Consider the following 13,156-nt stretch of genomic DNA (forward strand, 5'->3'; position numbering starts at 1 on the left):
ATTTGCCCTTCATACAGGTAAATGCAGGTAAGAGCACAGCTTCAGCTCTGTCTTAAGCATAACGCAAGGAATTTCACATGAAATTCTATCTCGGTGAAAAACTTCAATGTGGATTTAAACAAAAAAAGCAACTGTCTGATTCACTTTTCATTGCCCTTCCTCCAACAGAGTAAAATAGGAAATCTATTTCTAATTTTTGCTGTATGGGTCACATGTGGTGTCAATGGCATGGGATACCAAGGCTCTCATCAGTTGCTTAGGATTCAAGGAGAACACCCTTCTCCTAGCTTGTAAACCTTGCTGTTAGTTGCTCCCATAGCTGCTCGGGCCCAGTTACAGGAAGTTGAATCACTCCTTATCACTCCTTAGTAAAGTTAGGCTTTAAACTAAATTAATCTTATTTGCCGAGTTGAAATTCCAGCCTAGAATGACTAGGATCTTGGGAAAATAAGCACTTGGATCCAGAAATAATTTCATGGCTTACCTTTAGCTTTTAATGGATCCTAAGTACACAGACCCTAACAATCCTTGTGCAGATAATTTGGTTCCAAATGGGGCAAATATCTATTCCTTCCTGAAATGAGCCAAATTTCTCTCTCAAAACAGAAACGCAAAACCTAACTAGAACTTGAATGAAGAAAACGGGCCAATTCAGACTTGTCTTCCCTGCCTTCAGACCAAGCTTAAGGGCAGGGAAGACAAGATGCCTACAAATGACATTTTGAATTGTACCACCATAAAGATGTCAGGAAAATCTCTGACCAAGTACTGCCCATTGATCTCCCATAAGAATGGGTGCCCATGAAGTGGGACTGAAACAGAACTTTTCTTCATGCTGGGGCAGCAGCATGAGCTCTGGCAAACCACATCACTGCACTGTGACCTGTTTTTTTTCAGCCATAAAATGACTCTGACTGCTTTACAGTAGACTGAGATCTATGAATATATTTGAAAGTGTAAGATAGGCATGCATGCAATTGAAGTCAGTTGCCGTTTAGCAGCTTGTCTGCATATGTATCAAAACATGACTTACCATCAAAATAGAACAAAGCGCAAGTGAGACCTCTTCTGTTAGTGATGATAATGTGGAAAATGTAGCAATGCTTCTGAAAAGGTAGAAATTCTTCCTAATTCTGCCATCATTCGGGACTAATTTAAAACTCACTAAACTGCTAATAACTGCCATGACTATATTTAATTTTCCTCAATCATATATATGCTGTCTTGGGACACTCAAAATCTCTCATTTATTGTCCCCCATCAAGAGTTTAACTTAAGGATTTAAAATAACTTTTCTTTGCTAGATTTACTTTTTCCTCTGCAGCACAAAGAGATCTAGCGAGAGAGACCCAATCTGTTGTGATTAAAAAGAAAAGCTAGAAAAGTGTTCTAGCTCTTGCAATGGTATTTTATATTGTTTCCCATGAGGGGAATTATCTCCATTAATGGTGACTGCAAATCCCTGTGTAATGGGACATTAGCTTCCCTTATGCTTGCTACTGAAATGAATTAAGACAACTGAAATATTAGACAGCTGCTTTATAAAGCACTTATCCTATTAAGCCACTTGGCTGTAGTCTTTAGATAGGGATGGGATGCCCAGAGGAATTCTTTGGGGAATTTATCAGTTCTAACATTAAGAAATGCAACGGAAAGCTCTCGTTTATTGGGATCAATTTTAGCAGTTACTATATTACTCCTATCAACAAAAATACCAGGTTCACAGATGCAAGTGGCAACCATTCAGATCTGCACCCTGGGAGGCACATCCTGGTTCTCCTGAAATGCAGCAGTGCTGGTCTTTCACAGCAACCAAGGACTGGGAGTCAGCAGATGGAAAGTAAGTTGTATATTTGCTTAGAAGACATCTGTTTTAGCCCAGCTCATACTGAACTATTTTTATTCATTTCTGTTCCCCCTCGCAGGGAGAGTGTTTTGTTCAAAGGCTGGAGGCAAATCTTGCTACTGCTGAAACAAAACTCTGAGCAGACAATGGATTCCTGAAGGGCTGGATGTGGTGTGGAGCTACGAGACGCTCGGTGACAGATATTCACCTAGCACACAGTAAGATGGTTTCCTTGACCTCATGAAACAAAACTGACTTACATTTCGTCCTGTTTTCTTTCCATTTCTTCAAGTGACTAATCTATTCTGCCTTGCACCTCTGACCCCTAGCAGCTGCCTAACCCAGTGCAATAGCTCTTTTCCTCCCCTTTCTCCCTCTTTGCAGTACCTCATAACTAATTGCATTTCAGCTTCAACAGCATTATCTTTTACGTGGAAATGAGCAGCCAAGTGCTCATAAATAACACATAGGCATCACACAAGAAGGTCATAAAGGAGCAACTCGATAAGCTTGGGAAAGGGCTGATTTTTAAAGTCCTTTCTCAGTCCTCAAATTTCTCTCCGAGCAAGCTTGAAGGGCAGAGGTTTCATAGAGGCAAAGGGTACCAAAGTTCCAGTTTTCAGGGGGGGCAGCAGAACTTCAGGGTTGGAGGAGAGTTTCTGGAAAGTAACTGCATGTACCACTGAGACCAGAACCTCTGACAGAATGTGAAACCTCTGAGATTTCAAAAGGCAACCCCTAAAAAACAACCCCTGAAGACTTGGTTTACACCTCTGTTAAGTTTCAGATGCAGATGGAGGGGGAATGCAGCTGCAGTCTGTTGAGCCAGGGCAACAAAACTCAGAAGGTGATTCATGACCCGCAGCCCTCAGACCCTAAGATGTACCCTGAAGTCAGCAGCTGTTTGCCAGTACAAAGCTGGGGAAAGGTTGTGAACCTGTCTTGGTCTGCTGCTGGGGTCATATGGGGACAGCAGAGACGGGGTGTTGTCACTCTTTCAACTGCCCCAGACACACTGGCAGGCTGCACAGTGGAAGTGGATGCTTCATGATGCTCACTGCCTAGCTGTGAAGGCAAAGACCAGCCTGCTGAATGCCCCTTTTCACATCTTCTACGTAGCAAAAGATACAGAATGAGGTCTTTTACATTTCTAAGGAGAATCAGTTAAATTCAAATGAAAAAACAGCTCTTGTTGCATTATCTGTAGCAAGCCAGAAAGCTGAAGTTTCTTTGTGTGTGTTTCAATTTACTTTCTTCTCTCTATATAAATGTCACGCTTCTAACTGATGGTTTAAAAACGCCATCTCCAATTTTAAAGGAACATCACATGCTTTGGTTAAGGAAAGTGTTCCTTTCCCTGGTAGACCTCCTGCCATCCTTTTCTACTGACTCCTCAAGATCATGCAGTAAATATCAACACTGGGAAACTTTTAGAAGTAATACATCAATCAAGGCCTGAGACCCGTGGGGCACAGCTGGTGCCCACCCTCAATTCTTCCTGCAGTCTCTGCAAGCTGAGAAGGCTCAGCACCTCTAGAGATGGTGCCCTAAAGACACGACAACAAACCCACTGCCTCCTGTGAAAATAAATAACCACAAGCCAACACAGAGCTCTTCTCCACGAGAGTGGAAAATAAGCATGTGTGGTCCAGCCATATTCTTTCAATAATTGTTTATTTGCAAGTACGGTCAGGAAGTGATGCTGTAGTGTCAGGAAAATGAACCCAGGGAGAAAAGGGGTTGTGGAGTTGCGCCACATGTTTCACACCCCTCTGTTTCTTGCCCACACACATTTAAGGAGGGTGAGTTTGATTTTGATTGTTGATGGATTTTGAATTAATTGAAGTTCCAAACAGAAAAATAAAGTTGGTCTGGACAGAAGCAGCACTGTGGTTCTGGAAACCGAGGCTTGCGGGAAGCTTTGGATGTCTCTCAGCTGTAAGTTGCCAGTAGAAAGGCATGCATGTGGTTTACAAGGTGGGGAGAATGCTGACTTCAAGGCAGGGAAGTGCCTCCTGGGGCATCCTGTAGCAACCATACTTGGCTCCAGAATAAATACTGCCTCAGATTACTGAAAAGACTGTATGTGGATTAGCAGAAGCAACCAAAATAGCCCTTCCCATAACTTAAAGCCTTTACTTCCCTACTAAACCTAAGGGTGAGAAGAGGTAACCCTTACTGGGATCTAATGGGAAAGAATACAAAATGATACATTGTGTCCTTCTATTGCCTCCCATTCCAGTATCTATGCTCTTGTGATGCTCTGTGGTCCTCCATGCTCACAGCTGTACTTGGCCAGGCAATACGCAAAACTGAAGTAGATGTAGACTTGCTCAGAGAGTTAAGATCACTTAATTCACTGTCGATTTGCTCCCTATTGCCCATAATCAGGCATTGCACTTTTTATGAGGCCACGTCTTAAAGGCCTCTTCCACATGACAATGTGTGAATGAGTATTATATAAGTTTTGTATATTTATACACAAAGGTTTGGATGGAGAAACAGTTACCAGCAGACAGGAAGTTGAAGGGAAGAAAAGTATGAGCTGAGACTGTAGGTGGTGAAATTTTCCCAAGAACTGATCAGCTCCAGAGACAAGCAATCTTGCTTAATTCCCAGGAACTGACAAATACAGCACACCAAGAGTCAGCCAGATCCGGACAAGGCCACCAGTACACACTAGCATCAACAACTGGTTGTCTAACTCAAACTAGACCCAAGAACGCAGTGACTGCTGCACGCAAATATACATATACACATGATTAAAGAAAGAGCCCTTCAACAGAATTTCTGAACCTACCTAAGAGCTACTGCACACCAGTACAACTCTCCACTTCTGAATTAAAGGTGTTCTTATAAATACTGTTTGTGATCTGTATTTTGCTGACTTGATCCCCTTTATGAAGAAAAAAGGAATTTGAAACTGTTTCCCTTTGACCCCTTCCTTCACACAGTTTTGTTTCCAATATCAAACCTCTTTGCTTGAACTTGGATGATCTCCAATGTCCTCTTTTGTCCTTGATCACTGAACTTAATGGTGCTGCTCAAAGACCCATTCTTAACACTAATTTCTGATCTCACTTGAACCTTTCTTCATTTCTAGACAATTATTGTGTGTTATCCCTATTTGCCCTTTCTAGCTGGAACCATGCCGTTCTAAGGTTTTCTAAGTTTCTTCAACAAACCTGGCACTTTTCAGCTAATAAACGCTAACCACACAAAACTGATGAATTCTAAAAGGAAAAAAAAATCTATGCCAACAAGAAAACATATTGTTCCTCCAGAGGGATATATTTAATATTGTACAGCCAAATCAAACAAACATGCTGTAATCACCAGAACGAAACCTCAGAAAACAGCTCAAAACAATAGCACAGAATAAATAAATATGAACTCAAGTTCTTTGAAGAACAAGAGGAGAATGGTCAAGTTTAGGTGAGGAACAGCTTCTTGCTTAATGACAACATGGAAGGTAGAACTTGAGAGGAAATAATAAGAAAAAATATACTCTTCTTAAAAACAAGTTCTGAATCCTGCTTGCTCCTTTCTAAGCTTAGCGCTTCAGATGATTTAGTGCCTGGCCCAAAGAATGCTACAAAGACAACCTCAGAACACTGACGGACGCTTCCTGTTCTATTTATGTCCTCATTTTTGTGGGGGAACATATAATATATCCACTTTTAATTAACCCTTCTGTCCCATCCATGAACAGAAAAATTTGAAAAACAGTCTGATGTTGAGCCAGAAGTATCTATTTCATGTCGTGAGCAGTCTTGTTTACAAAGCAGGTCTCAAACCCTTCAGACCACAGGACTTGGCAGGGTACTCTGGCACTGTACTCTCATCAGATGTTACAAAGCAAACAAGTCTGAGGGCAGCCTGAGGAATCACCTCACTGGTATCATAGCCCAGGACTGTCATTCTATGCTGTGCAGTAAGTGCAAGAACAGAAGCGAAAAGGAGCTGTTCATGAGAAGAAAGAATAGGAATTAGTGAATAATTTATACATCACTGAATGCTAATTTTGATAAGCACTACTGAGGAAATGGCCTTTAATGGCTTCCAATGTAGCTGGCTCTCTCATTTTCCTCATACTAGGAGGAAAAAGGAATTCAGCCACTTCAACTCTTAATATATGTATATTTGTTTAACCATTACAGATGGAATCCTGCTGGAAAAAATTACTATTTTTGACTAACATGAATCAATTTTAAATGTTTCCCACTCAGGCAAAGATCAGTTCAGGTTTAGAAGCTCCTCTGCCATCTGAAGTCCAACTCAGTTTCTGATGTAACATAAATGGCAATAAATCTTTAACATCTGATTCTTTGAAAATCATAGCACATTTATAAAAGTCAAACAACAGCTGGTCTCTCTTGGGAGCTGAAAAACAGAACATCCTTTAATTCTTCTGTGCAAATCAGTAATTTATTTGAACCCTTCTATTTTAAAATCAGTCGGGTTGGTGATGTCTTTGAAAGAAAGACAGGGATTTTACTGCACTTCCTTCCTTCTTATTCTGCTTTGATTGCATCAAACTGATTCACTTAGACATCCCCATAACTTAAACATTCTCTTTCTTCACAGCAGGCATCAGAACATCTTTTTTTGTTGTTTGTTTGGTAATACAGATTTATTGATACTGAGCAGGATTGATTTCCTGTCATTTAACACTATCGTGAAGCCCACAGTAGAGTTTCAATAATATTTACAATTCTGCACCTTTTTGCTGTATGCTTTAAAATTCCAGCCACCCCATGTAAGCAGGATCACATATTCTTCAGAAACGTCTTGTGATTGAGAGATACCACGTTTGCATTGAATTTGGGATACTCATATCAACTAAGACAACCCCTAGCTGCATGCCTTGAACCTGTACAGAGATTGTGTCCAACAGCACCTTAGTACAAAATCTGATTTTCACACTGCTTGCAGGAACAGAAAGGAGATATTGACTGGGCTGCCAGTCATATATCATTATATATAAATACCCTGACATGAATGTGTTGGCCCTTCTACAATGTTCTTAGGAGAGTTTCAGCCTGAAAAAGTTCCATACACTTGTTTTATCATAGAGAGACTTGACTTATACTTTCAAATGTTACTGATTTACTTTTTTTTCACCAAAAGACACATAAGATTGAACTGATATAAGACTGAAAGTATAACGAACACTGATCCTTATTTCCTAATTGAAAAAAGAAAATCTATGAAAAAAAAAATGTTCTTCATGAAATGGACAGCAATAGAAATGGAAATTTACAAAAGAATGCACTTCATAAAGTGGACCATACTTCTCTTTCCCCAGGACTGCACTTTTGGGGATTTTTAGTTGGATCTGTTTTCAGCTTCTGATCACCCAGGTGAATCTAGATTCATATCTGCAGTTAATTATAGCTGCAAATAAAAAACTGGGAGATGTGCTAAGGAAATACCTGCTGCTTCTGTACTGGTCTGGAAATAAACCTGTGATTGCTGACCAGTTACCCTTCACAGACGCTCACAGGAATGGCTTTTCTTTTGGGAACAGAATTGTGTTCAAGCAGTCCAAGAGCAGAGGTCCCACTGAAGTTCCAAACTGCTTTCAGAATTCCCAGCTGAGGTATTTAAGATGCATGGCAAATTTCATGGTGTCTGATGTAATTTTCCAAGAATATTACCCACTGATCAATATGATTTCTACATCCATGGACGTTACAGTTGTTCCGTGTTTCCAGATAGTCATTTATTTTCATCCATGAAATGAAACCACAGGCTGCTCCACAGTCAGCAAACCCTGTAGGCAGGAACTCCCCACAGGCAGCATGGTTTTGGTGTTTGTTTGTGTTGGTTTTTATTTTCCTCTTTCAGAGTAAATTAGGGAAATTTGAAACAATTAAAACTTTTTTCATATCATATAATTAGAAATCCGACACTGTTCATATTACTTTAAATGTCCTTTGAGGTGAAAAAGAAAGAACATCTTGCAAATCTTGTACTACCGTCTTTCCTTTATTTTGGCTTTGCTGTATTTTCACAGTGAGTAAGCCAGGTTATGGAAAACACTCAAATCGCCTGGAAATGTCTTGCTAAAATTCAAAACCAGATAAAGAAAGGGAGTTTTTGGTGAGATTCAACCATTGTCATCATCTCTTAGGTAGCTGTGGGAGAAGTTGTCCAGCCATGCAGTACAGTAAGAAATAGATAAGGCTCCACTACATGGTTAGGACTTTAGAGAAAGTTCCCTAAGCAATTACTGCAAAGTTTGCAAGTGCTTCCAACAAATGTCATATTTTAAAAGCAGCTGCTCCTGTTCTGTTTTTCAAAAGAACACATACACCTTTTCTGAGAAAGCTCTTTGAAATGAGACAGCCTGTCTGCAGCAGTATCTCCAACCCACAGCTGCAACAAATGCTTGCTGGCAACAAAAGAAAGCAAATGTCCCTACTCTCAGCAGCACTTGCACCCTTGACAGGTCACTTCTCAGAGGTAAACTGTTTGATCATCTATTCGTTGCATTTAGAAATGGGTCCTGGAAAAGACAGAGAACATGTAATTCAAGACAGGATTAAACCTGGCTGAAAACCAAGGCTGGTAATAATTAGCTTTTCCCTCATTTTGAAATCTGGTTACAATCCAGTGAAGTCCAAAGTCCATTTTTTTAAAGTTCTCAGAGAGAAAAAGAGCCAAAGGCCCCAGAATTGTTCTGGGAGGTTGATGTTGTACGCAGTGCCAGTATTAATACCTGTGCTGAGGAGCTGGAGATCATGTGTAACGTGCATTATACATGCAAAAAGAGAGCTGCTGACTGACTCCACTTGTAGATGACAGGTGGGTAAGTTCCTGTAAAGCTACAAGTCATAGTGACCAGTGTACAGGAAAAAAAAAAAGCAATGTAAGACCTATCATCCAAGTCCCTGAAACATGAGATTAAGTTAGGCCAAGGCAGAGCATAGGCTTATCACTGACTCTTTGAGCTAGTGACACTTTAAACTATCTGGATCACCTCTGGGGTTCAGTTTTCTGTGGGTGTCTATGCAACTTTGCACAGTGAGTGAAACAAGGTGTGTATAGCACATCAGTCCTGGGTGGACCTCATTTGGAAGTCTCAGTGTGATACCATTCATTCCAGAAGCATCAAGATACTTTTTTAAAAGACTGAAATATCTCAAACGGAGACAGCCCTGCAACTCAAAAGCTGGAACATTTCCTGATGCTGGCAGCGCTGCATTCCTTATAAGAAATACAGGAAGCAAAGGGAAATACTCAGGAAAGAGAGGGCACAACAACAACAAAAAAAACCAAAATCTGTAGTAATATTACTGAGCTTGAATGATTAGAAAGGCAGCTTTACTTCTAAGAAGGCATTGCCAGCAGAGATAAAGCAGTTTTATCAGCTCTGTCACTTCAATGACCTCTGTTTCAGGGAACCATTCACAGAAAAAAGATACACATATATTTGTTTATTTTATCCAGGGAAGAGCTGAACTTGCAGGGGTCCTAGCCAAGATTCAGAGCAAGAATAGAGAGGTCTCTCAAAGCCTAAGGAAATTTTGAGAAACTAAGATTAGAGAGAGAGATGTCAGCTCCTGGCTGAACAACTGATTTCCTTGATAAGCCAAGCATTTTGCTACTACATAACAGTATCTCAAAAAGAGTTAACAACCTGTGTGAGCACTCAAGAAGGCTAATTAAAGTGCCAAAATGTTTTATGTCAGGTTTTCTTTTGATAGATATCATGTTCTCCCTTTTCTACAGGTGAGGGCAGTAAGAACTCAGTGTGACAACTGCACTAATGCTAGGCAGTGTCCAATTAATAGAAATATATCCTCTGGAGTCATAATTCACTCCTCTTTAGCATATTTTTACAAGAAAAAAAAATCATTTAACAGTCAGCAACCATTTTCTATTTTATAAATTTAATTTTACTTGTGGTACTATAATTCATCATCAGTTACTATAAGGGAGCAGCACTCTAGACAGTACACTACTGAATTCTGGTACATTGCTTGCCTGACACAGGATCAGCGCAGAATAACCACAGCAATACTTACGTAAATGAGACCAAGTCAATCCCTTCCTTTGCCCTTCAGAAACTCATGGTGGTTAAATATAATCTAATTTATTGAGAGTAAAATATACAGGTTTGAGGAAGAAATATCTTCTAGTCAATGCCTAGCCTCATCTGACAGACAATTAACTGTATGTGTATCATCTTTCACAGGGCACCAGGAAACAGGAAGATTTCTAAAGAAATACTCCAGATTCTGTATTTAAGTGACTACCTGCTTTACCACCCGCTCCACAGTTCCATCATCATGCTCTCCTTTAGTTCTACCATAGTCAACATTTATGTCGTACCTTTACAAATTTCTTCTCATCAGCTACCATCTATAGCTGCCAGTAACAGAGTTATTTCCCACTGATGTGTTTTCTGTTCAGTTCAGTCCCACTGCTCAAGTACTGCATAGACTTCACACCATAGTGATACATGTTTTGACCACACACAACCACTGCTGGGGCTCAACAGCTCTTGTCCCTCAAAATTCTCTACTGCTGCAGTAGAAATGTGTCTCTTGTGTATGACACAACACACTGTCAAAGATGGGCAGAACTCAGACAATGAGATGCACACACTGTGCCACATTAATGACAGAGGGATAGGGGGTTTGGATCACTAACTGTGTAAATACTTCATAAGAGCCTAGACATTATTTTAGAAAGCCTAGTATCAGTGGTCCAAAGGAAAAAAAAAAAAATGTTTCAGGAAAATAAAGCATATAACTGAAAGCTACCAAATACTTTAGTAACACTGAAGAGAGACAAAAGCATTTGAGAGAGACAGATACCTGCTCTATAGTTTAGTTCTACTTGGTATATAATTTCCCTTGCTGAGAAACTAAGTAGAAATTAAGCTGTCAGCTCAGTCAGCAAGAGTGCTCTTGTTAACAAAATTAACATATACATTTGCCTTATGGTATTGTTTTATTTTCTCTATGCCTCTAGTTCCCTCTCTGAAAAGGGAGATACCTCACTATTCTATATCTAACTATTCTATGATTCTATATTGACATCAAAATTTTACATTATTTTTCCTTATGTTGATTTTCTTATTTCAAGGGTATTTTCATTGAACGATTATTATTATTTCTTTATTTTATATCAAATGTTCTCATTTCTTTAACTGAGCTTTTCCAAGTCATTCCACCTTTGAGAGAAGCCTTAGGCTTGTTGCTGATTCCAGGCCGGTCTGAGAACACGGAAGAGCGTTATTAGTAGCAGAACCACAGAAATCTCTGGTGAGATCAGCTTTATGATCCAGGCAGACCTCATAGGCAGTTCTGGTAGTGGCAAGGTTAATAGCAGCAGTGCTAGTGTGTTCCAAGGGGCTAGTTCCCCTTTCAAGTGGCTAGGCAGCTGAGCTTGCATGTAAATACAAATTTGCAAATAGAATTGCCTGTGCCTTCATGTCAATATAAACCACATGGGAACCCACCTCTTACTTGCAGGATTCATGTGTTGTTAAGGGGAGAGCAGGGTACGCACTGTGCTGGGCTGTTAGGTCAGCTTCATGCTAGAGTGAGGGAGGAGGCTTCCCTCAGTAACATTTAGGGAATGATGCCGGCCCTCAGCAACCAGGAGCTCTGTACTTGCTGTAGTCAGCCTTCCAACTCCCACTGCTGGAAGCAAGTGGCTCAACTCCAGCTGTTGGGATCAACAGTTTCAGAGAAGGAAGTAATTATAAACTTCCTGCTCACCTTAACGTACTCCATTTCTTTGTAATCTGCCTTTCTTTGTAATCTGTCCAGTCAGAGTGGGATCTTTGGCTTTTCAATTTTGGTTTTAGGCACTTAAATTTCAGTAATTAATCTCCAGATTAATTTATGTTGTGAAGCAATGATTGACCACTTTGAACTGTATATGCTGATAGTGGCAACTAATAAACATAGTAATTTTCCTTGTGTCCTCCTTGTGAGGTATGTAACAGAACAAGTTTCCTTTACTACTGAATTAGTGGGCATTTCCATTTGGTGATTTTGGTTATTTAAATCGGCACATGTGAACACTAGACAATAGTTCATAGAAATACGACCTATTTAGAAAAACATTTAGCATGTTGGAGCACAACTTTCTGGAGTTCAAACTCAAAATGATTAGTAGTCACTAGGTAAAAAGTGGGGGGTAAAAAGTGGGGGATCAAGGCACATTTTATATCTGCGTTACTTGGAGAAGATACTTCCAAAGAACTGAGAATACTTCCTAAGGAAGAATCTGAAGCAGTACTTCCTGCTTCAGATCCTATTTTCTGCTTCAGTAACAATATCATAATAATTCACTTTGATTAGAAGCCGTTCATGAAAAGAGAATTTACCCCTGACTTGTCCCAACAAGCCCTAATTCTAAAATTTCCCTTCTAACACCAATTACCTTCAATTAGAAAAATAATTATTTTCAGATTTTATCCGATACCACCTATACGGAAAAGGTCAAGATCTCAATCTCATGACTTCAGAAAGATGAGCTGAGCTCAGTATCTAATGGAAAAAATAAAAGTATACCATGTATATTTATTTTTAGAGAGTGAAAACTTTTCAGTTCACATTTCAGAGCTTTTTTCCTCATCCAAACCAACAGGAGGAAAGGAGAACTGCTCTCTTCAGCATTCTGCAAAAGCCAACAAAATAACAGCCATTAGAAGATGGACCAGTATCGCCAGAAACAGCTGTTTTGCAAGCCAAAAGATCAATGGGCTTAACAAATGAGAATGCCCTGCATGCTGGCATTTTCTTTATGCAATTCCCCACTGCTTTGAATTCAAATATAAAGACTGAAATCCTGTCTGTGGTGAATTGAATAGCGCAAGGATTTGTCCCTAAGGAGAGGTTTTTAGGTAGAATGCTGAAGAGGGCTTACTGTACAGAACAAAAGCTGTATAGTTTGCCTTTTGGAGAAGGATGAAGAAATTTTGCATAGTAGGCTACCTAGGACCTGACTTGGATGTTCAATGGGAATTACATTTACTGTAATTGCATTCATTATCTATTGATTCTTCAGCACTGAGTTCAGTTCATGAACCCACTTTTCTCCCTCTATATAATACCAAAAGACAATCCAAATAATCCTTTTTCTGTTTATGAAATCTTTTCGATTACAGCTTGCATATGAAAAAGCCATACCTTGCAAATGGAAAAAGAACCATTTTGTATGTTCTCTTTGTCTTTCTTTTTACAAAGGAGCAGATCTACAGACCTTGCTCAAAGTCTGCATTTCTACTATATATTATTTAATGAAAATGAGATTTTTGAGCCCAGGGATAATTGCTTTATGTAT

The 13,156-nt window shown here is 39.7% G+C and overlaps 1 protein-coding gene across 14 annotated transcripts in view; it reads right to left on the reverse strand.

Moving 5' to 3' along the window:
- The window catches only part of KALRN (kalirin RhoGEF kinase), a 520,424-nt gene that overhangs the window by 125,953 nt on the left and 381,315 nt on the right, over positions 1–13,156 (reverse strand). Inside the window, exon 34 of one of the 14 annotated variants that reach the window (XM_062607055.1) lies at positions 409–574. The exons of the other annotated variants lie outside the window; for them this stretch is intronic. Within the exon in view, the coding sequence (XP_062463039.1) occupies positions 494–574 (81 nt within the window). The 3' untranslated portion in view covers positions 409–493. Of the gene's footprint in view, positions 1–408; positions 575–13,156 lie in introns of those variants that run through there. 14 annotated transcript variants of the gene reach the window in all.

The sequence above is a fragment of the Pezoporus occidentalis genome, unplaced genomic scaffold (genome assembly GCF_034315485.1).
Source record: "Pezoporus occidentalis ecotype Australia unplaced genomic scaffold, CSIRO_AGI_Poc_V1 ctg12, whole genome shotgun sequence".
NCBI classification, from domain to species: domain Eukaryota; kingdom Metazoa; phylum Chordata; class Aves; order Psittaciformes; family Psittacidae; genus Pezoporus; species Pezoporus occidentalis.